This window comes from Ovis canadensis, chromosome 19 (genome assembly GCF_042477335.2).
Source record: "Ovis canadensis isolate MfBH-ARS-UI-01 breed Bighorn chromosome 19, ARS-UI_OviCan_v2, whole genome shotgun sequence".
Taxonomy (NCBI): domain Eukaryota; kingdom Metazoa; phylum Chordata; class Mammalia; order Artiodactyla; family Bovidae; genus Ovis; species Ovis canadensis.
The window spans coordinates 67,145,106-67,169,170 of record NC_091263.1 but is presented as its reverse complement, the minus strand read 5'-3'; the positions used below and the strand labels follow the sequence as shown (position 1 = coordinate 67,169,170).

The 24,065-nt window shown below is 50.3% G+C and overlaps 2 protein-coding genes across 6 annotated transcripts in view; one reads left to right on the top strand and one right to left on the bottom strand.

Annotated features, from left to right (window-relative positions):
- CCDC12 (coiled-coil domain containing 12) overlaps positions 1-16,172 on the bottom strand; it is a 42,603-nt gene extending 26,431 nt beyond the window's left edge. The window contains exons 1-2 of one of the 3 annotated variants that reach the window (XM_069561636.1): positions 15,729-16,172; positions 14,143-14,483 (exon numbers count right to left, since the gene is read on the bottom strand). In XM_069561636.1, the coding sequence (XP_069417737.1) occupies positions 14,143-14,238 (96 nt within the window). In that variant the 5' untranslated portion in view covers positions 14,239-14,483; positions 15,729-16,172. The other 2 variants (XM_069561635.1, XM_069561634.1) reach the window with 2 other exon arrangements.
- Positions 16,173-16,591: 419 nt separating this feature from the next.
- The window catches only part of NBEAL2 (neurobeachin like 2), a 30,365-nt gene continuing 22,891 nt past the window's right edge, over positions 16,592-24,065 (top strand). For all 3 annotated transcript variants that reach the window (XR_011250828.1, XM_069561616.1, XM_069561614.1), the window contains exon 1: positions 16,592-16,866. Coding sequence is in view for 2 of the 3 variants with exons in the window: in XM_069561616.1 (XP_069417717.1) it covers positions 16,816-16,866 (51 nt within the window). In the remaining variant the exon portion in view is untranslated. The remainder of the gene's footprint in view (positions 16,867-24,065) is intronic.

Below are 24,065 nucleotides of genomic sequence, written 5' to 3'. Positions count from 1 at the left end.
GCAGTCCACCAGGCTCCCCCGTCCCTGGGGTTCTCCAGGCAAGAACGCTGAATGGGTTGCCATTTCCTTCTCCAAAGCATGAAAGTGAAAAGTGAAAGTGAAGTCGCTCAGTCGTGCCCGACTCTTAGCGACCCCATGGACTGCAGCCCCCCAGGCTCCTCTGTCCGTGGGATTTTCCAGGCAAGAGCACTGGAAAGGAGTGGGGTGCCACTGCCTTCTCCGATACACGTCACTACTATGTATAAAATAGGTAACTAGTAAGGACCTAGTCTATAGCACAGGAACTCCACTCAATACTCTGTAATGGGCTCTATGGGAGAAGGATCTAAAAAAGGGTGGACATATGTCTATGTGTAACTGATTTTCTTTGCTGTACACTTGAAACTAACACAACATTATAAATTAACTAGACTCCAACAAACACATTTTTTTAAATAATAATAATAGCACAGATTGCATTTCAATCCTGGATTACAATACTTAGTACTACAGAGCAACCACATCCTGCTCCAAGGGTCAGCAGGCGGGAATGTCAAACACAAAGCCCGAGTTCAGACAACTGACCTAGAAGCAACTGCTCGAGGCAACTCATATTTCTAGTCAGAACACCCCCCAGTTGCTCCAGAGTGTGGACAGAGTGGACGGAGTCTAAGTGGCTTTGGGGAGCCAGGCTGACAGGCCCCCGCAGTCCTCATGAGTCCGAAATAAGTCCCTTCCGGTGCACAAAGCCAACAGGCTCAGAGTTATGGGACACAGAACACGCAGGACAACTGCCCAGGCCATGAAATGTCTAAATCCTTGTCAAAATAAATCTGAGTTGTCCCTGCTCCAAGGAGCTGCCTATCTCTTGGGGGGCTGGCATGAACTGGGACTCAGTAACATTCAAAGCAAAAAAAAAAAAAAAACCTCACTACTACTATTATTATAGTAACTACAACTACTATCAGATGCTGCGGGGGAATTCCCTAGTGGTCCAGTAGCTAAGACTCTGAGCTCCCAATGCAGGAGGCCTGGGTCCGATCCCTGGTCAGGAGACCAGATCCCACATGTCACAACTAAAGAGTCCACGGTCTGCATCTAATACCTGGCACAGCCACATAAATAAATATTTTTTAAAAAAAGAAGTTGCGGGAGATTAGCAGTATGTCTTATCAAGGACACTGCATGCCAAACATTCAGAGAGAAATAGTCTTCTTTCTAAAAAAATAAATGCCAGATAATAAATAGTGCTGAGTCACTGATATCCATTTGGGGAGAAAATCTTGACATCTACTTTAAACGATGTAAAAATAAATTTCAGATGGATAGGCAATCTAAAGGTGAAAGGTAAAACAATAACACTTTTAGAATACAACACAAGGGAATATCAACATGACCCAGAGTATGCAGTCATTTCCTTAAATGGGCCAAGAAGCATTAGCGGAAAAAATGGATAAATTGGCCTACGTTAAATGAAGAATTTCTCTTCATCAAAGAATGTGATTAAAAGCAAGAAAGGTCAAGATCCAGAGAGACAGCTAGAGTACATATATAGAACAAAGGACGCGCTCAAGACTGGAATAAAGAACTCTCCAAAATCAATAGGAAAAAGTGCCAGGCAACCCAATGGATGGGACCATTGATTCAATGGACATGAGTGTGAGCAAACTCGGGGAGACAGTGGAGAACAGGGAAGCCTGGTATGCTGCAGTCCATAGGGTCACAAAGAGCTGGACACAACTGAGCAACTGAACAACAACCCAATAAAAGGCATAACAGGCACTTCACATAAATATACGAAAAGGTACAGAATTTTATTAGTTAGGAAGAAAATGCAAATTTAAACCACAAAGGGATACCCCTGCACTTCCATCAGCAAGGCTAACATGAAAAAGACTAACCATATCAAGTACTGGAAAGAACTCTCAGACACTGCCGGTGGGAGTGTAAAACTGTGTAAGCATTTTGGAAAACTGTTGAGTAAGTGATAGCTGCTCAGCTATGTCCGACTCTTTGCGACCCCATGGGCTGCAGCCTGCCAGGCTCCTTTGTCCATGGAATTCACTAGGCAAGAATGCTGGAGTGGGTTGCCATTTGCTTCTCCAGGGGATCCTCCTGACCCAGGGATCGAATACAAGGCTCCTGCACTGCAGACAGATTCCTTACTATCTGAGCCATCAGGGAAGCCTACTATTAAGAGACATTTCTAAGTATAAAGACAAGTCAACTTGAAAAGTATCACCAGATACATGCTTGACTTTATCTTATAATCTATAGATAATACAATAGAATGTGTAATGAATCCATACACCTTTTCCAAAGGAATATCCGAGACAGAAGTAGCAATAAAGTTATACACTGTTAGGCAGTATCTAACCCCCTTTGCCTCCAAGGCAAACCATTCAATATCACGGTAATCCAAGTCTATGCCCCAACCAGGAACGCTGAAGAAGCTGAAGTTGAACGGTTCTATGAAGACCTACAAGACCTTTTAGAACTAACACCCAAAAAAGATGTCCTTTTCATTATAGGGGACTGGAATGCAAAAGTAGGAAGTCAAGAAACACCTGGAGTAACAGGCAAATTTGGCCTTGGAATGCAGAATGAAGCAGGGCAAAGACGAATAGAGTTTTGCCAAGAAAATGCACTGGTCATAGCAAACACCCTCTTCCAACAACACAAGAGAAGACTCTACACATGGACATCACCAGACGGTCAACACCGAAATCAGATTGATTATATTCTTTGCAGCCAAAGATGGAGAAGCTCTATACAGTCAACAAAAACAAGACCAGGAGCTGACTGTGGCTCAGATCATGAACTCCTTATTACCAAATTCAGACTTAAATTGAAGAAAGTAGGGAAAACTGCTAGACCATTCAGGTATGACCTAAATCAAATCCCTTATGATTACACAGTGGAAGTGAGAAATAGACTTAAGGGCCTGGATCTGATAGATAGAGTGCCTGATGAACTATGGAATGAGGTTCGTGACATTGTACAGGAGACAGGGATCAAGACCATCCCCATGGAAAAGAAATGCAAAAAAGCAAAATGGCTGTCTGGGAAGGCCTCACAAATAGTTGTGAAAAGAAGAGGTGAAAAGCAAAGGAGAAAAGGAAAGATATAAGCATATGAATGCAGAGTTCCAAAGAATAGCAAGAAGAGATAAGAAAGCCTTCTTCAGTGATCAATGCAAAGAAATAGAGGAAAACAACAGAATGGGAAAGACTAGAGATCTCTTCAAGAAAATTAGAGATACCAAGGGAACATTTCATGCAAAGATGGGCTCGATAAAGACCAGAAATGGTCTGGACCTAACAGAAGCAGAAGATATTGAGAAGAGGTGGCAAGAATACACAGAAGAACTGTACAAAAAAGATCTCCATGACCCAGATAATCACGATGGTGTGATCACTCACCTAGAGCCAGACATCCTGGAATATGAAGTCAAGTGGGCCTTAGAAAGCATCACTACGAACAAAGCTAGTGGAGGTGATGGAATTCCAGTTGAACTATTTCAAATCCTGAAAGATGACACTGTGAAAGTGCTGCACTCAATATGCCAGCAAATTTGGAAAACTCAGCAGTGGCCACAGGACTGGAAAAGGTCAGTTTTCATTCCAGTCCCAAAGAAAGGCAATGCCAAAGAAAGCTCAAACTACCGCACAATTGCACTCATGTCACATGTTAGTAAAGAAATACTCAAAATTCTCCAAGCCAGACTTCAGCAATACGTGAACCATTAACTCCCTGATGTTCAAGCTGGTTTTAGAAAAGGCAGAGGAACCAGAGCTCAAATTGCCAACATCCGCTGGATCATGGAAAAAGCAAGAGAGTTCCAGAAAAACATCTATTTCTGCTTGATTGACTATGCCAAAGCCTTTGACTGTGTGGATCACAATAAACTGTGGAAAATTCTGAAAGAGATGGGAATACCAGACCACCTGACCTGCCTCTTGAGAAATCTGTATGCAGGTCAGGAAGCAACAGTTAGAACTGGACATGGAACAACAGACTGGTTCCAAATAGGAAAAGGAGGAGTACGTCAAGGCTGTATATAGTCACCCTGCTTATTTAACTTACATGCAGAGTACATCATGAGAAACGCTGGACTGGAAGAAACACAAGCTGGAATCAAGATTGCCGGGAGAAATATCAATAACCTCAGATATGCAGAAGACACCACCCTTATGGCAGAAAGCAAAGAGGAACTAAAAAGCCTCTTGATGAAAGTGAAAGAGGAGAGTGAAAAAGTTGGCTAAAAGCTCAACATTCAGAAAACGAAGATCATGGCATCCAGTTCCATCACTTCATGGGAAATAGATGGGGAAACAGTGGAAACAGTGTCAGACTTTATTGTTTTGGGCTCCAAAATCACTGCAGATGGTGACTGCAGCCATGAAATTAAATGACGCTTACTCCTTGGAAGAAAAGTTATGATCAACCTAGATAGCATATTCAAAAGCAGAGACATTACTTTGCCGACTACGGTCCGTCTAGTCAAAGCTATGGTTTTTCCAGTAGTCATGTATGGATGTGAGAGTTGGACTGTGAAGAAAGCTGAGCACCGAAGAATTGATGCTTTTGAACTGTGGTGTTGGAGAAGACTCTTGACAGTCCCTTGCACTGCAAGGAGATCCAACCAGCCCATTCTGAAGGAGATCAACCCTGGGATTTCTTTGGAAGGAATGATGCTAAAGCTGAAGCTCCAGTACTTTGGCCACCTCATGAAAAAAGTTGACTCATTGGAAAAGACTTTGATGTTGGGAGGGATTGGGGGTAGGAGGAGAAGGGGATGACAGAGGATGAGATGGCTGGATGGCATCACGGACTCGATGGACATGAATCTGAGTGAACTCTGGGAGATGGTGATGGACAGGGAGGCCTGGCGTGCTGCGATTCATGGGGTCGCAGAGTCGGACACGACAGAGCAACTGAACTGAACTGAACTGAACCCCCTTTGCTGTCTAAGCTCCGTAGCCAGGGGATCTCGTCTAGCCCCAATGCTTCGAATCCTCCTACACAAGCGTCTTTCAGCAGATGCCTGCCTGACAGTCTCTCTCCACTTAGGTGTCTAAAAGTCATGTCAGAACTAAAGTGGCCTAAACTGGACTCCTGATTTCCCCTGCAAGACCACTCTCCCCTGGACTTATCTCAGGAACAAGGGCCCCTACCTGCCCCTCCCATGGAAGCCCCTGGAGGCAGGGACGCAGTCTTATTCACAGGTTAGATCCCTAGTGCCTGACAAACAGCTGGTGCTCAATAAATACTTGTTGGGTGGCTGGCTGCAGAGTTTCTGCAGTTAGGAAGGGCTCCAGAAAAGGGAGTGTTCCATTTCCTTTTGTCAAGGGGGGATATCCAGGGAGTGATCGGGGATTTCCAGATAAATACCGTACCAGAATCATCTGGGAAACTTCAAAAATGCTCGGATTTCTAGCCACTATCCTAAGATCCCAATAGGAGGTTTCAGACGGAGCCAGGGAAGAAACTGCAAGTTGTCTCCCTAGGCGATTCTGGGGCAGCAGTAGGTGTGAGGACCTCTGATTGATTCAACACCTTTATTTGACAAATGAACAAGTCCAGGGCCCTCTGAGGGGATGACTCAATCCAAGGTTTCAATACTGGTTCGTCAACTGGTGTCTGTGTGGGGAGCCCACCATGAGGTTCTCCCTTTCACTGGCCTCTAAGACCTCGGGCTCTGAGCAGAGGTGGGGAAGTGAAGATTGGTCCTTAGGATGAACGGGTACAGCACACCTCATCTAGGTTGCAGCTCTGCAAATTCACTTTTTCTTTTTTTGGTTAATCTAAACCTCCTGCACTAAAAATGAATTCTGTTGATACCTTCAAGGAATCAGGGCTGGGCTGAGTAAAGTCAGGGGGCCAGGAGGATGTCCTCTTTGCTTCCGCTGGAAACAGGGTGGGCTCCACCCACTATCATCCAACAGAGAGGGCTGGAGGACCACCTGACCTCCCGCTTCCAGGAGGGCAGTAGAGACAGGACAGACACCCACGTTGGTAAAAGGCCCGTGTGCAAGACTTTAAGATGGACCCTTTTGGCCCCCTTCTCTGTGCTCCTGGCTACTGACGAGGTCTGGATTTAACAGACAGAGACAGGGAGGTCTAGAGCTGTCAAGATTTGCTCTCATCCCAAAGAGGGGATGAGTGGAGCTGAGATTTGAACCAGATAGTCTACACACAAAGCACAGGCTCTCGGCTTTGTCTTGCGGATCCCTCCAGGCAACCTGGTGGCAATTTCTGTACCTGATGGGAAGGTGACCTCTTCTTCAGGGCTGCTTGTTCCCAAGCTCCTGGGGGTGAGGAGTGGAGAGGGACACAGGGCCAGAGCTTAAGGGACCACTCAGGACTGACAACATGACAAAGCACAGACATGAGAGGTCCCTACAGCCCTAGGTCTCCTGACCTATTAAACAGGGAGTACTCAACGTCTATCTTAAAGGACTGCTTCAGGAATGAACAAGTCATGAGACCCTATAAGCAGTCATGTAAATGTTCGGTCTGCCAACCTGCAAAAGGCTGTCAACCCAGGAGACATAACTGCCTCAAGTGACTTAGCAATCAGGCTGCTGGGCATGGGGATGCGGCCACAAGGGGTGGGGACAGAGACAGCTTCCTGAGAGATGAGCTGGTCACGGACAAGTCAGACTATCCCTGCCGCCCCAGCTCGCTGGACTCTCCTCCACCATCCCTCACTTGCTGCCACCTTCTGCTGCCCACAACCCATGCGAGCCCTTCCCTCAAGCTCCCTCTTATTCCCTCACCCCACACTGGCTAGGACTTTACCCACAACACCCAGGTCAGAGAGTTTCAACCCGCTCCCCTCTGCCTTGGCACTGCTTCCGCTCTCCATACGCTCGTGTCTTGAGTGTGAAGATCACAGCTGCACCAGCGAATTTCCGTCAGCATTCAACTCCAGTGGGTGCACACTCAAAAGGTCAGGAGTATACATCGGCTGGAGACACTGGCTACAAAGACTGACAACTTCAAAGCCCTCTAACCCAACTCTAAAACCCGAGGCTGACGTGATGGTCACCTGGGTTGCCACCTGCCCTCTCCTTCTTGGCTCTTAATGGGAGTTCAGGTGAGACACAGTCTCTTATGAATTGGATGAGATGGAGCAAGCCCTCCAGAGATACACTGTTCTATAAGGCAGTCATACATAAAGGATGGCTGTCCAAATATAAACTAATTTGCGTGTGTACTAAGTCGCTTCAGTTGTGTCTGACTCTTTGCGACCCCATGGACTGTAGCCCACCAGGCTCCTCTGTCCATTGGATTCTCCAGACAAGAATAGTGGAGTGAGGTTGCCATGCCCTCCTCCAAGGGATCTTCCCAACTCAGGGATCGAACCTGGGTTTCCTGCGATTCCTGCACTGCAGGCGATTTCTTTTCCACTGAGTCACCAGGGAAGCCCATGGAATAAAATTAACGCACGTTAGCCACATTTCAAGGGTTCAAGAGCCACATGTGGCTCGCGGCTGCAGCGTGAGACAGCACAGATTGTACGGAAAACCCTGAACAGCACTGTTCTGTTCTCTAGAGCGGAAAACAGGAACTGCTGTTGAACCTGAAAGCTGACAGCCAGACCTTGGCCCTGAGGTCACACCCAATCCCTGAGGGGCTGGCTGAGCAGACAACCAGTCTCCAAGTCTCGGGGCAGAAAGAGACAGTCCAATCCAGGCCAAATGTCAGAAGAACCAACAGCCAAGGGGCGAATGTTTGTGCCAACTGAATCACCTTTGGAAGCCTCCATCTGGCTGCTGATGAGGACGAGATCAGAGAAGAAAGTGGCCTCAAGGTGCCCTGGTGGCCAGGACGGAAGAGAATGACAAAGAGCTTCATCGACAGCCTTGAACTGTTCACCTACTCACCTGGCTTGGAACTTCCGGATGAGCATCAGGAAACGAGGTTCCAATACTACAATACAGAAGTATGTGCCCAGGGAAGGCTGGCTGCCCTCCCAGCCGGAAGTTCTGGCTGCTGTAGAACTTGGCCACCGGACTGCCCAGCAGCACTTTCAGACCCCATTCCTGCCAACTGTGTGCTGTCAAACCCTCTGGAGCATCCCTGCTGGGCTCTCTGTGCCCCTGAATGTCCCCATCTCTGAACTGTTCCTGTGGAACATTCCTTTCCAGCTACTTTAATACTCCATCCTCAGTCCCATCCATCATGACTCAGCTCATGTTCCACTCTGCCTTCCCGTGAAGCATCCCTGGACCCAGCGTGGCTTTCCCAGGAACCCCAGGAGCATGGTCGAATATTGTATGTGGTCTCTCCACCTGTCACCCTGGACTGGCTGACTTGCAGGATGCTGCTACAAGTGAGGCTGCCCCTGAATAAAAGCCCCCTCTAGCAGAGGGTCTTGCTTGGGCAAGAATCCAGCAGAGTTACTTAGCCTTCATCACCTTGGGCATCCCAGCACCTCGGAACACAGCATCTTGCCCCCTCTCAAATCAGTGGCATCATGTGGGCTAGCAAGGAAGCACTCTGGAAAACTGCCGAGCTGCACAACCATGATGGAGCTTTACTACTGAATAATACATGGAAACCTGTGACCGGAATCTTGAGTCCGTCTGTCACTCTCTCAGGACAGATTCCTCTAGATGACACTACATTATGAGTTTACAGTCTTGTGAGAGAGAAGAAGATAAACCATGAGGAAAATCAACCTCATGCCTGAAACCATGATACCTCCAGCAAAACCATGCGCACAGATGGTATCAATGAAGGACCTGCCACTGAGTCTAGGGGGCCAGCAGGGAGCCACCCCCATGGGGCAGATAGGCACTCTCCATCAACAGGCTGAGGCAGTGCTCAAGCCTGGAGTCTGCCCCACGGCGGCCTCATCCTCACATCAGAGGAATGAACTATAAAAGCGGGGCACGACTGCCTCTCTGGGTGAGGAGACCCCTCGTTTCCTATCTTCTAGCAGCAGGCAGGCCGTACTTCCTCCCCACTCACAAGTCCCACAGGAAATGACTGTGGGCTGGAAAATTAACTCTGAGTGTAGACCCTTGACTGGCTTTTTCCCAGGCATCTACCCCAACAATAACGTCACTCTAGAACTGTGAAGATTAAATATGACACTAAAACCACAGGAAACGAAAGGTAAGAAAAGATAAATCAGCATTCATCAAAATTTTAAGAACTGTCGTGCATCAAAGGACACTACCGATAAAGTGAAAAGACAGCCCACAGAATGGGAGAAAATACTTGCAAATCCCATATCTGACCACAGTTTAATATCCAGAGTATGTAAAGAAATCAACCACAACTCAACAGCAGAAAGACAAACCACCTAATTAAAAACGGGCAAAGGACATGAATAGATATTTCGCCAAAGAACATATAGCAAATGGAAAATCATAAAAAGGTGCTCAACGGCAATAATCATCAGGGAAATGCAAACCAAAACCACAATGAGACACCACTTCACACCTACCAGGAGAGCTAGAATTTATTTTTAAAGGAACATCACAAGTCTTGGCAAGTATGTAGAGAGGTTGGAACCCTCATGCATTGCGGATGGTAGTGGAAAATGATACAGCTGCTGTGTGAAATAGCTTGGCAGTTTCTCAAAAAGTTAAACACAGAATTACAAGCAATTTCACTCCTTAGATATATACTCAGAACTAAAAACAGGGACTCAAAGATTTATACACCAAAAAGTACACCAATATACCAGTGGCAGTATTAATCACAACTGCCAAAAGGTGTCCGTGAACAGATGACTAAATAAAATGTGTTCTGTGTATATACATATAAGGTGAGTGTGTATGTGTACATACATATATATAAAATGGAATATTATTCAGCTTTTAAAAGGAAACTGTTACATACTAGAATGGATGGACCCAGAATTACAAGCATTATTTCACTAAGTGAAACAAGCCAAAGACAAAAGCACAAATACTGAAAGATTCCTTTCTATATGAGATATTTACATTAGGCAAATTCAGAGAGACAGAAAGTAGGTTAGCAGCTACAAGGGGCCGGGGTAAGAGAGGAATGGGGAGTTATTGCTTAATGGCTGCAGAGTTTCTGTTTAGAGTGATGAAAACGTTGCAGAAATAGTGGTGACGGTTGCGCAACATTTGTGAATCTATTTAATGCCGATGAAAAACAGTTAAATGGCAAATTTGAGGTCACCCAGATTTTACCAAAATAAAAAAGCATATCAAAAAAAAGAAAAGGAACTGTGGCAAGTAAGGCCACACCCATCCTTGTTGGTGTGAAGAAGGGCCAGAATCAGGACTAGTTAGGGTCTTAATCAGAAAAGATTAAGGTATGTGGGCAGCTTGGATTGAGGTCTATACTTTTTTGCCACTGTTGTTTTTTGGGGGATGTAATTCATAAAACCTTAAGGAATCACAAAATACATAGGAAGGTTTCTCAACTTGCCCCACTCTGCCTCAGGGAAACCAGTCCAATCCAGTGAGTGAAGACAGCCACCCCCTGTTCTCGTGGTCCCTCCTCACCCCAGCGTTCATTTAGGGTACCTCCTCATTATGTGACAAATAAAACCGCCTCATGTTTATTGGTCTCAGTGCTTCTACCTACAAATCAGCCCTCCTTCTTCCTTCTTCTCAAGGTTGTCATCAACACCAGATAAGATAAGCCAGGCAGGTGGTATCATTAACCATGTTAAATCTGAAAATACTGTTGCCTTTAATAAAGAAATTAAACTGCCAGAGCTACTGAGTAAAACAGGAGCACCAGCCACACCCCATCTCTCTTTTCTTCTTTCCTTTTCTTCATAACACCATCTCCATCTAACACAAGATGTATTTTGCTAGACCGAGTGCTCCCCCAGCTAAATGGAAGCTGCCTGGGGCACAGGCTTCTGTGTGCTTGGTTCACTGTGGCACCTCCAGCGTCTGAACGGCTGGTGCACGGTGCGTGCGCAATAGACACCTGCTGAACACAAGGAGTACTAGCTCTAATAACCCATGTTCAAACAAACCAAACAACACTTCATCGCCTACCACTGCTGCACCGCTGACACCACTGTGTGGAAACTGAAGAATCAACTAAACATTCTAACTTCCCTTTGTAAGCAGGAAAAGGCCTATACGAGTGGGATAATCAAGAGCTCCTAGCTAGACCTGCCAAAAAAGGATGTTCAATGAGGACATGATCTTATATGCAGAAAACCCCAAAGAGCCCACCAAAACAGACAAACAACCCACCCAGATAAAAACAAATAAGAATAAAAATAAAAACAAAAAACTCAGGAACAATAACAAATTCAGCAAAGTTCCAGGATACAAAATCAACTGATGAAAATCAGCAGCACTTCTGGCAAAGAGCAACCTGAAAGGAATTTAAGACAATAATCCTATTTACAACAGCATGAGAAAGAATAAAATACTGAGGAACACTAATACCAATTTACCAACGAGGCTGAAGACTTGTACAGTATAAACTAGAGAGTACTGCTGAGAGGAATTGACGACTTAAATAACATAAAGACATCCCATGCTCTTGAACTGGAAGACAATATTGTTAGGATGGCAATATTCCTCAAAATGATCTATGGATTCAGAGCAACCCCGATCAAAATCTCAATGGTGCTTTTTGCACAAACAGAAAAAATAAAAGTAAATTCATATGGAATCTCAAGGAATCCCAAATAGCCAAAAGAATCCTGAAAGAGAATTAAGTTGAAGGACTCATTCTTCTTGACTTCAAAACTTACTACAAAGCTACAGTAATCAAAACAGTGTGACACAGCCCTAAGGACAAACTACAGACCAATGGGACAGGAGAGAGAGCCCGGAAATAAACTCCTGCATATACTGTTAAATGATTCTCAACAAGGGCACAAAGAACATTCAATAGAGAAAGGACAGTCTTTTCAACAAATGGGCCCGGGAAAGTAGGACCTTCACATGCAAAGAAAGTACATTATACCATATACAAACATTAACTTGAAATGGATCAAAGACCTAAATGAAAGAGCTAAAACTATAAAACTCTTAGAAAAAAAACAGAGGAAAAGCTTCATGATCTTCTATTTGACAATGGTTCATGGGGTGCAATACCAAAAGCAGCCTCAACAACAGAAAAAGAAAAAGGTAAAATGACCATCAAAATTTAAAACTCTGCACATCAAAAGACATTAGCAGAAAGTAAAAATACAACCTTGGGAGTGGGAGAAAATATTTACAAATCACTTATCTGATAATAGGCTTAAAATCCAGAACACATGAAGAACTACAATTCAACAACTACAGTCAAAACCCAATTAAAAAATGAGCAAAGCAATAGCAAAAAGAAAAAAATAGGGGGAAAGGATTGATAAACACTTCTCAAAAAAAAAAACCCCACACAAATGGCCATAGGCACATGAGATGTTCAACATCACTAATCATCAGAGAAATGAAAATCAAAACTATAACCACAATTAGTATCTAATGGTAAATTTTGTGTTTATGTATATTCTACACAACTTTTTTTAAAGCAAAGGGAAAAAATAGGCTCATTTTTTCAGCCCATTGAAAGAATCCCTCTTAAAAGCTGAGTTTTGGACTTCTCTGGTGGCTCAGTGGTAAAGAATCCGCCTGCGAATGCAAAAGACATGTGGGTTCAACCTCTGATCTGAGAAGATCCCACATGCTGCGAAGCAACTTAAGCCCAGGTGCCACAATTATTGTGCCTGTATCCCAGACCTCCACAAAAGGAGAAGCCACCTCAATGAGAAGCCCTGCGCACCACAACTAGAGTAGCTCCAGCTTGCTGCTGCTAGAGATAAGTCCACTCAGCAACAAAGACCCAGCAGAGCCAAAAATAAATATATAGTTTATTTAAAGGCCAGTTTTCTGATAGCCTGGGCCTCCTTCCCATTGCAAGGGGCATTGAGGATGCTGTTTTGTTCTTTGTGTTCTGCCCTCAAACCCAAATTCCAATCATCTGGGCCCTAAATCTAAGCCAACAGCTCCAGTCGACTAGCTACTGTTTATAAAGTTGAGGTCCTGAGCATCCCTGGGCCACGAAGTTTGCAGAGATGACTGACAGGACCGAAAAGTTGCCAATAAAAACAGAAGGCAATTCTGCTGGCTTTCACTCTCTATTACTTCCCCTTCCTCTTTTCTAGCAGGACATCAGAGAGCCATGCAGAAAAGCAACAAACCAAAGCGACCTGCCCGACTCTTTTTAGTTGGAAAATGGCCTCCCTGTTTTCCCCAATCCCTTGCAGGTCTAGATAACATCCTTTGTATTTTGCACACTTGAGGACAAAGTTTTTGCCCATCCAAACACAGCAGAATAAACAACGTCCATCCTCCGTACTCTACAGTCTCCAGTGCTCTTGCATATAGATAATCTAACAGAGTAAATAATCCAGTGAGAACGAACGTTTAGGGGTTGTTATCCTCCACTGGAGACATGAAGAAACCGAGGCTCACGGAGATGAAGCAATTTGTTCCACATCTCACAACCCCAAGTGACAGGTCCAGGGTTCGCACAGAAGCAGTGAGCCTCAGAGTTCTCCTTTCCCTCGATTACTTCCGAGAGAAGAACAAAGTAGAAACAGAATCAGGCCATTTTGGCTTCAAACAAGACCAAGGAACAACGCTTCCAAGTCTGGCACCCAGTAGGACTACACAGTCCAGCCCCAAAGAAGAGCCTGGTAAACAACTAAGCGCCCGCCTCTTTCCCCGAAGTCTACCCTAAATCTAGAAATGGATCTTTCTTGTCGGGTTTCTGTACTCAAGGCTTTCAGCCGGGCGCTCAGAGTACACTCCGTACTGCCATTCTCCGAGCGCTCTGGCATACAGGCCGGATGGTCATGCGAAAACGTTAGACTCAGCGTGTTCAGACAAACCACGCCTAAACCAATGACCATGAGAAACTCGTAGTGGCCCTGGAGTCCCATACGGAAAACACAGGAGCCAAAGGGACTGCGGAGCGACGACCACTGCCCTACCCGTCGCTACGCATGCGCGACAGCACCTGCGAAGGACAAACAGCTCTAGCAAAGCCACATGGACTGGGCTGGCACAGACGCAGTGCGCATGCTCGAACCGCGCGCATGCGTGACCTCGGCCGTTGCCTTTTCCCAGCAGCCCCCTGCCCTCTCGTCGCTATGGCGGATCCAAACGTTGGTTACCTCAGCCACGGCCCTCACAGGGCATTCCTCACCTTGCGTCCGGTTTTCTCCCGTAGGGCCTTCAGCCGTTCCTTTCGCCGCAACGCCTCTTCCTCTAATCGGCCCACACCGGCCGCAGTCGCCGCCATCTTGCCCACAGACAACCCCCCCTCAACCTTCTTTCGCCCCTCAGCGCGCAGGCCCAAGGTGTAGATGAGCCTCTCACGGCCAATCCAGGGACGAGAATGGAAGAGCAGGAAGACCCGAAAGCCAACCAATGGACCCGCCTTCTTCCTCCCTCGCGACTGTCCGAATCTTCGGGGCCGGTAAAGAAGGCTCCAAGGCTCGATTCGTCCAATGCCAATTAGGGAAAAAGCGGCAAGAGCAGCCAGACCTGAGTGAAGGAGGATAGAGCGCATCGATCTCTCTGGTTTTTACCTAGGCGCCACTTTGCAATTCGCTGACCCATCTTTTTCTTCTGAGTAAACTCCGGGAGTTGGTGATGGACAGGGAGGCATGGCGTGCTGCAGTCCATGGGGTCGCAAAGAGTTGGACACGACTGAGCTACTGAACTAACCCATCTTTGTCCACTTCTGATTCTTCAAGGCTCGAATGCCTTCAGGAAGGCTTCCCTGACTGTCTCCATTCCGACCCCAGATTAAGTGGTCTGCCTTTCCTTTCCTCTTAAGATACCAGTGGCTTCCTTGATACACTTGTTCATGGGCCCCTGGGCCCTTCTCTGGCCGCTGTCAGCTCAGACAGAGCCTAAGCAGAGCAGGGCTTGGCTGAATGACCATTTTCCTCTGGGTTCAAGGATGCTCCCCTCCCACCTCGAACCCCTCATGGGGTGGCAGAGTACCCGGAGCCAGACTACCTAAACTGAAGAAGAGCAAACCCCAACCTGGGCCCAGGGGGCCCCAAGAGACCACTCTGAGCTTAGTTCCTGAGAACTAAGCTGACAGTTGGTGTGGCCTTGGCCAATAGGTGCACCGCTCCGCAGCTGGAGCTGCCACGGTATCCTTTCAAGTTAATTAACATGGCCTGACAACCGACAACAGAGAGACCTCTTTGGCCGAAGTCAGTATCTTCTGATAGCCTATCCAGATTCCCAGAGCCACACTTCCTCCCACCTCCTGAGGAGAGGAGCCCATGCCCTCCTCCTCCCCCCACCACCCACACCCACACCCGTGACTTATCTCAACAAGGCCGTTCCCCGCTTGTGGTCTCCCTTCCCAGTCTGACAGCAGGTGGACACCCACTCCTTCCTTCCCAGTTCCCAACAGAGATCTCCAGAGCCACACAACCCTATTTAGCCTGTCCGCACAAATGACCCTCTTGACCTCTGTACCCTGGGCCTTTTGGTGCCCTTCCAGGTATCCAGGTGATACACAATAGGAAGGTAGTCAGTGCTCAGGAAATGTCAGAAGTAGGATGGATGGGGCAGGGAAAAAGGCCAGAGTGGAGGAGATGCCCGTGAACCCCCGAGGACAGCACAGGATGGGTATGGAGACAGAGTGTGTCTCCTCTTGGCCACCCAGGGTCTAGTGGCTTCCAGACTCAATTCCTCCAATTGATGGTAACTCTCTGGGTCCTGCAACCCCACCCGCAGCCCCCCAGCAGCCCCAATAGAGGGCCTTACCCTTGGCCAACAACAAGGGCCCTCCTCACTTCTCAGGGTGCTGGGGAAGTAGGGAAAGAAGGATGCCCAGGGGTGATGGTGGCACTGGTTCTGAAAACTGTCTGGCATCTGTCCCTGTTCATGCTGCCCAAATGGTCCTCATTTGGCCCATCGGGGCTTCAGTTTCTCTGCCTGTCAAACAGAGGCACGAGGCACCCTTTAGCCTTTATTCTTTTGAAGTTAAAACAAAAGATGTGAACCAAGTGCTGAACCCTGGAGTGAAGGCTGCCTCCACTTGGAGCATCTAGGAAGGCTTCCTGAAGGAGGGGATCCAGGCGAGGTGAAAGCTACTGCTAAACAGGTGGAGGAAACTGCTCGCCCAGAGCTATTTGAGTTTTGTCCTAGTTTTCTTATCCCCTCGCCCCACTCCACACTCCCGTCGCACTATTCTGCTCCACTAACAATAGGATTAAAAAAAAAAAGGTGGCGCTTCGGTCTCCGCATAAAGCACTTAGACCAGCACCTGGCACGTATAAGTTCTACAAGTGGTCATCACGGTTATTGTCCTCACAACTTGTTGAAGGACACTGCCCATCTACCCGCGGCCCGCAGCCCCTTCCCCCAAGCCCGCGAGCCTCTCCCTTGCACGAATGGTGGCCGTCCAGCCAGGCGGGCTGCGTGTCGGTCAGGTCTAGACCTGGGGCAAGTCTGGAATCCCAGACCCCGACCCCAGTCCGGAAGGCTCAGATTGGCCCTACCCGAGGCACTGGTAGCGCGCGGATTGGGGGAGGGGGGCGGGGCCGCTGGGAGCCCTCCGGGCCGCCCTGACTTCAGGCTCCTCCTCCCGCCGGGCTCCCCGCCCTCTGCTCGGTCCCGGGAGGGGCGGGGCGGCGGTGGCAGCCGCCGAAGTGCAGGAAGCCGGGCGGCGGCCGACCCGGAGGAGGAGCGCGGCGGGGGCCAGTACTACTTCCCCCAGTAGTACCGGGCCGCTCCGCCCTGGAGTGACGCCCTCCGCCCATGGGCCTGGCCGAGGGCAACCGGCGGGCGGCGCGGAGGAGGAGGCGGTGGCGGCAGGTGGCGTGCAGCAGCGCCGGAGCCCGATCGGGCCATGGCCGCCTCGGAGCGGCTCTACGAGTTGTGGCTGCTCTACTACGCGCAGGTGAGCCCGCCCCGCCCCGCGCTCGCCGGGCCCCCAGCTCCGCGCGCCCGGCGCCTGCTGCACCTGCGCTCGGCGCAACCTGGGCCGCGTAGTTGCGCGCGAGCCGGGGTTGCTCCGGCTCCGCACGCACGTGTGCGCCCCCGGCCCGCTGGTGCCTCTGGCGTTTACACCTTGGGGTCTGTCCTCGCGGGCGCGCGCCACGCTGGAGCCTCTTGGGTGCTGACTGGGTAGCATCGGTTGTGCCGGAGGAGAGGGGCCTGGACCAAGCCGGCCTTTATCTCTTTTACACATGGGGAAACTGAGGCCCCGGCGGGGGGTCCAGGTTGGGAGGCTTACTTTGCATTTGGGCTTGCTCCTCCTGACGGCTGTGCCCAGTTGGGTAGTCTTGGTCTACGGGTCTGAGTGGGCTTGGTGGGAGGTCACTACTTCGGTCTTGGGTCAACTCATCAGATCCGCTGCAGCGAACTGACCGTGGTGAGTTCCTGACCCCAGCCGGCCCCATCCCAACCCCGGGCGCGGAGGAGGGTGTGGGTTACCGGGGGTCCAGCCCAAAGAAAAGATTTTCTCTGGATGCTGAGGGTGGAGATGGGGAATGCAGACTAGCTGGGAGGGATGTTTGAAAGGGATGGAGGGATACCATTTTCTCCTGAGATTCTCATCCTGCCTCATTGACTACCTTAAGTGGCCTCAAGGTGATGGGAGCAACCCAGGTGTCCCCCAAACTGTATCGAACACATAGGGCCCCACTTTCCTTCTGTATCCACAGCAAGGAGAGAACCCAGGGCAACACCCCTCTGCCCTTCACCCAGCACCAACTTTCCTCCTTGCACCTGCCTCGCATCACACTCCTGGCTCAGGCGCACCTTGGGCACAATGGACTATTGTGTGCTCCTGATCTGGGCACTGGGGGGAAGTTCATGCTCGTATCAGCCGGCCCTCTGAGAAGAGGCTAGCCCACTGTCTCTCAGGACTGCAGGCTAGGTCTGGGGCCCCAGGGACCAGGAATCCAGGCCACAGAGGCCATAGCTTCTTGAGCCCGCTCGGGTGGTGAGAAACCCAGGCATCTGGCAGGAGGCAGTGAATAGAGTAGAGTCCATCTTTGGTGTGATTCAGAGCATGCATGCTGTTTACACCCTGAGCTCCATTTCCATATCTGTAAATTTGGCAAAGTCCTGGCCTGGAGTGGCCTGGACTCTGCAGAGGGGTAGCCAGTATGACTGGGGTAGCCAGTATGACTGGTCCAGGCCAGAGAAGCTTCCTGCTTCCCTGCTCCATTGGATCCAGTTCCCCTGGCTTCTCTGTCTCTGTGTCCAAAGACTGGTCCTTGTGATGGAGAAAAGCTTTAGGAGGAAACTTGCCACTGGCCCTTATGCTTCTCATTGCCCTCGTGGTTGCGGGCAGGTTCTTGGTCTTCACTTCCTTCAGCTGTAACCAGGTGAAGGGGGGCTTGGATGAGGTGATACATCTGAGGGATGTTAATTGTGCTTCTGATTGTCCCCGTGGTCGTGGGCGGGTTCTTGGTCGTGAGTTTCTTCTCTTGTGATCAGGTGAAGGGCTTGAACGAGGTGATGAGTCTGAGGGCTGTTAATGGTGGGTCTTCAGGCAGGGTGGCATGCTTCTGGGGGAAGGTGTGTCTTGGTTCCCCAGAACCAAACCTCCAACACGGGTGCCTCCTGCTGCCCCTTCTAGCTGAGTTCTGCAGGCAGTCAGTCCCTCACAGGTGTTTAGCATTCACCTGTGCTGAGTCCCTTCTCTGCCTCCCACTCCTCACCTCACTGGGGAGGTGTGGGGCACAGCCTAGCTGGTTGTAGCCTTGGAAGCCTGGGCAGGCAGGGGACAGCCTGGGGCCAGGCAAACAAATCCAGGATATGAGTGTGAACCCCGGAGCCGGGAGGGGCCAGGTTTCCTGGGGAGAGGAAGCTCCAGCCAGCCTCCCAGCACGGCCTTCCTGCCGGCTTGGTCCTGCTGCTCCCGGAACGTGGTCTCCACCCTCTGCACTGGGCTCCCAGGGAGTGGTTGGAGTGGTTGGTGGCTGCCCGCGTCAGAGCCCTGCAGGGACCTATTGTGTATGTGCTCAGGGGAGTGGAAGATAGGTAAGGGGTTGAACTGATAGAGGCTATTAAGAAACCCTGAGCTGGCCAGCCACCCAGCCAGTAGGTCCCCCAATACTTTCACCCCTCCCTTCAGCAGTGAGAGCTGACATCAGCTGGTAAACCTGTTTCCCCAGTTGTGGGTTTGGGCCCGCCCAGGGAGCACCCCCGTTTCTGCCCTTCCTTTCCCCTCACAGACCCTAGATTCAGCCCCCCTCACCCCGTACCTCTGGGGGCCACGAGTGGGTGAGGGGGCTGTGGGTGGCTCCTGAAGGAGGACCAGAGTGAGCCCTAGACATCACTCAGTCTGAGCCTCCCAGGGCCTTAGCGGGGAAACCAAGGCAGGGTCGTACGCAGGTTGTCCCGCAGAGCTCCAGCCAGCCTCTGCCCTGCGTTCCTTTACCCAGGAAAGGCCTGGCTCCATGGGCAGAACTCAGGTGGGCCTGCGCCCTGTCCCCCCCACCCCGACCGAACTGGACCTCAGCCCAGGCATGTCCTGGTTTGCACCCTCATTGTGCTTGCTACTCCACGGTTTCACCTCACATTTAGTAGGTGCTTCCTGGGTATTAGCTGGATGGAGGCATTAGGCCCCAGAGCAGCGACTTGTCAGGGATATGGTGCCAGAGGACAGAGTTTGGGCCTTGAGATCTGAGGGCGCAGGACAGGGAGGATCAGGCACATAGCCGTGGGAAATAGAGGCAGGATGTCAGGAGTGAGAGGGACGGGTGGCAGCACGCCCAGAGGACCCCCCAGCAGGGCTTCCCTAGTGAGGGCTTAGGAAGTGGGCACAAGGATAAGGGGGCTGGGGACAGCACCCAAAGGCTGCAATTGGTGTGTAAAGGTGATGCAAAATATGCAGATGCGCGGCCCCCTTGCAGCTGGAGCAGCGGTGTTGCTTGGTAGCCCTCCAGTGAAAGGGAGCACTGGGGTGCATGAGAGCTGAGGGGCACTCGGGGGCCCAGAGGTCGGGACAGATGTTGAGGGTACAGGTGTGGAGCCCAGGCTGAACTCCATTTGTGTCACTGAGGACATGGGGCTCCAGGGAGGTCAGGTGAGAACTCCAGCTGACCTTGCTTTGCCCACCCCTCCTGGTCCCTCACCCTGAGCGATGAGCCCTGATGCATCATGGGAACCTACTCAGGCCCTCTGCTCCCTCTGGGACCTTAGCTGGGCCATATTTCTTCTTATGCCTCAGTTCACCCTCTTGAGATGAGGAAAAGGACCCCCTTGCTGCTTGGCCGCACCAGTCCCCTTCCATACCTCATGGGGGCAACCAGGGTTTCCTCCTCCCTGCCTTCATTACTGAGGCAACTGAAGAGGGAGAGACTGAGGTAACGGGGAGAGTAGCATAGAGCCCAGAGTTGGGGGAGGGGCTGGTAATCACTGGGTACGTTGTTATGGCAACTGGGGAGCTGATGTGGAAGTGTGGGGTCCCCATGGAAACAAGTCGGTTACTATGGGGACCCTGAAAGGAAATTCTTGGTTTCCATGGTGATAGGACAAGGGGAAGGTTAAGCCCTAAGGGGTGTTACGGAGACCAGAAGGTCCATGCCTTTCAAGAACCCCTCCCCAGGTAAGGGGAGTGGCTGGCCCAGCCACCTAGGCCCTTGAACCACTAGTCTCACTTGCCTTGGCCCTGGAGAAGTCCCCATCTTCGTGTTTCATTCCTTGGTCTGAGGTCCTCTGAGTCTGACCTCCAGTCTTCCTGGTGTAGCCCAAAGCCACTTTCAGCTTAACATTGCCATCCCCCTCCTGATGCTGACTGGGAAGACGCCCAGGCCTGAAAGAGGTCATCCCGATCGGGCTCCATCCCACCTTATCCCATTTCTGTTTGCCTGTTCCAGGAGAAGGGGTGCTGCCTGGGAGGAATCACCACTGCGGAGCCTCAGTCTGCTCTCCCTACCCTGCTCCTAACACTACCCCAGGGCCCACCATGATCCTCCCATTCCACTTGCCTGGACAACCCAGCTGGGGAGTAGCCCTTGGGACTTTGGTTCAGCCAGTGACCCAAGGTCTGCCACTCACCTGTCACTCATGGAGGTGGGTGGGGAGAAGAGAGTGATGCTGTAGATGCCAAGGGCTTGGAGAGGCAGAGCCCACTCACCTTAGCACATGCGGGCGGGTATGGTCGGGAAGCCTTTACCTGTTAAACAAAGCAATGATCTTTAAAGAGGCAGCTGAAACAGGCTAATGTTTCGGTTTTTCTGTGTTTTAGATTTTTGTTTGTATTGGAGTGTAGTTGCGTTACAGTTTGTGTTAGTTTCAGGTGTGTCGCAAAGTCAGTTACACGTGTACATATGTCTGTTCTTTTCCAGATTCTTTTCTCATATAGGTTATTTTAGAGTACTGAGTAAAGTTTCCTGTGCTATACAGTACTCCTTTATAATTATCTATTTTATATATATATGTGTGTGTGTGTGTGTGTTAATCCCAACCTTCTAATTTATCCTTCGCCTCTACCTTTTTCCTTTGGTAACCATAAATTTGATTTCTAAATCTGTGAGTCTGTTTCTATTTTGTAAATAAGATCGTCCATATCATTTTTTAAAAATTAGATTCCACATATGAGTGATATCACATAATATGTCTTTTTGTCTGACTTCTTTTAGTATGACAATCTCTAGATCCATTAATGTTGTTGTAAATAGCATTATTTTGTTCCTTTTTATTGCTGCGTAATATTCCATTGTATATATGTACCACATCTTCTTTTTTTTTTCCTCTGTTGATGGACATTTAGGTTGCTTCCCTATCTTGGCTATGGTAAATAGTGGTGCAGTAAAGACTGAGGTGCATGTATTTTTTTCAAAGAATGTTTTTGGTTTTTTTTTTTTCCCAGATATATGCCCAGGAGTGGGATTGCTGGGCCATATGATTGCTCTATTTTTAGTTTTTTAAGGAACCTCCCTACTGTTCTCCATTGTGGCTGTACCAATTTGCATTCCCACCAACAGTGTAGGAGAGTTCCCTTTTGAGAGATTACTGTTAAGTAAGCTACCAAGTGTAAGAATCGGGACTGGACTCCAGAATCCATGCCCTTACCCACATTCAGTGTGGGACCCCCGACCTCTGAAGTTCCAGAGAGAGCTGCATCTTGCGGGAGGTGCTGACTCTGATAGGGAATGTTCAGGCAGAGGAAACGCGGAAAGCCAAACACATGCAGACCTGTGGGGTTGGGAACAGTGAGTAATACCATGAATGTGGCGCATGAGGCTGGCGGTGACGTGGGCACCACGCCAGTGGGGCTTCAGCTGGAGGCGGCGGCAGTGGACATACCCTGAGCCTGTGGTAGGGCGGCTGGCCGGCTGCTGCAACAGTGGTGTAGCCAATGTGCCCTGGGGGGTGCTGGCTGCTGTTTAAGGAACTTTTGTGTTTGATGGTGATGGGGGATTTGGGGCAAAGTCTGGGCCCTGGGACACAGGGCAGCTTTCAGGCTTGGGGTAGGGCAGGCAGGTCTCAGGCAGCATGGTGCCAGGCACTCAGTGGTCCCTGTGCCCCCGACAGACAGCCGCGCCCACCCATCTTCCCGGTTAGCTCAGAGTTGTGAGGAAGTGGTGGTTCCCTGCCCATCCAGGGTCTCGCCAGCCCTCGGGAGCTCCCCTCCCTCAGCACCAAGTGTCCTCAAGGCTGGTGGGGCATAAATTGGGGTCCCTACAGGGGTAACTCTGAGAACCGCCCCCCACCCCCCACCCCGGGAAACTGACCTCCCCCACACCCACAGTTTTCTCCCCGCTGCAGGGCCCAGAGCGGAGTGTGGCTGCTACTGACCTTCCTGATGGGAGGGGCAGGGTTGGGACCCTGGGCCAGGCAGGTGGGGTGGGGAGTGGGCTGGCCTGCCCATGCTCCTGTTCAGAGCTGGAGTGGAAAGGAGGAGCCGGCGAGGCGGATCGTTGAGAGGAGTGTGGGAGCCGAGGCAGCACAGCCGCCTCTTTCAGGCTCTGGAACCTTCTGCACATGGCACTGCCTCCATGCACAAGGCCCCTGCTCTTCTCAGCTTCCCAGTCCCCCAGCACTGCAGCCTCAAGTCATAGGACCCGGGTCAGAGCCAGGCTGAGGCCTCCAGGGGTGAAGAGGTGAGACCCACAGAGTCAAGACAGGCAGTTACCCCTTCCCCTGCCTAGTCCTGTGCTTCAGAGACCCCTCCAGAACCCACCGAGGCTGCCGCCTGCACTGCCTCAGCCCTGAACCCAGCCCAGCCTGGACCTGTTGGAAGTCTGCAAGACCGGACAGGCAGAGGATATGGTTCTAGGGACAGGAAGCAGGAGGTGTGCAGAGTTTGAGGGGGCCCATCCGGGTCTGGGAGGGTTGATCGAGGTGATGGACATAAAGAGGGTGAAGGATTCCTGCTTAAGTACCACAAGCGCAAGTCACAAATGGCACCAGGGCCTGGGTGGGGAGCAGAGGCCTGCACAGGAGAGTGTGCATCACAGATATGAAGGCCAGACAGGCTGGAGAAGCAGGCCCTGGTTGGACTAGGGACCCAGGATGCCTGGCTTAGCAATTAAGCCTTTATCTTTGGTCCAGGGAGGGAGGACGTGATCATATGTGGCTTGTAGGTGCTCATCAGAGCTACAGTGGGCAAAAGAGACTCATGTTTTGGGTGGGAGAGACGGTGGCTTGACTAGGGGTGGTTTAGAGGAGAAGGCGGGATGGTGTTGGGACAGTTCTGCAGGTAGACTGGGATCTGTGGGATCACCCAGGCAGAGTTGTGAGTTGTGCAGTCAGCTCGGCTGACTGACTCTAGCCACCGTGAGTGGGCCTGGCCTAGAACATAGGTCTGGCTTTTAGCATCCTTAGAGGTACAGCTGCAGCTGTGGTGGTGCATGAGGCATCCCCTCAGGGCTCCCCCGTTTTCCCATCTGCCATGGGAAGAGTTCAGAAGAAATAGTCTTGAGAGCCCTGGCCAGCTCTGGTGTTTTCAGGGCTGGGCATGCTGGTGCCCTTGCTGGTCTGTGGAGAGGAGAGGCATGGAATGGACAGAGGTAGGTGAGCAGGGAGGCAGCCAGCAGCATAGGGTGGCGAGGTTACCAAGGAGAACTGACCGGCAGAAAGTCCTGGTGGTGTGCACCCCAGAGGCCGCACCCTCTCTCTGAGCTGCCTGGGTCTCAG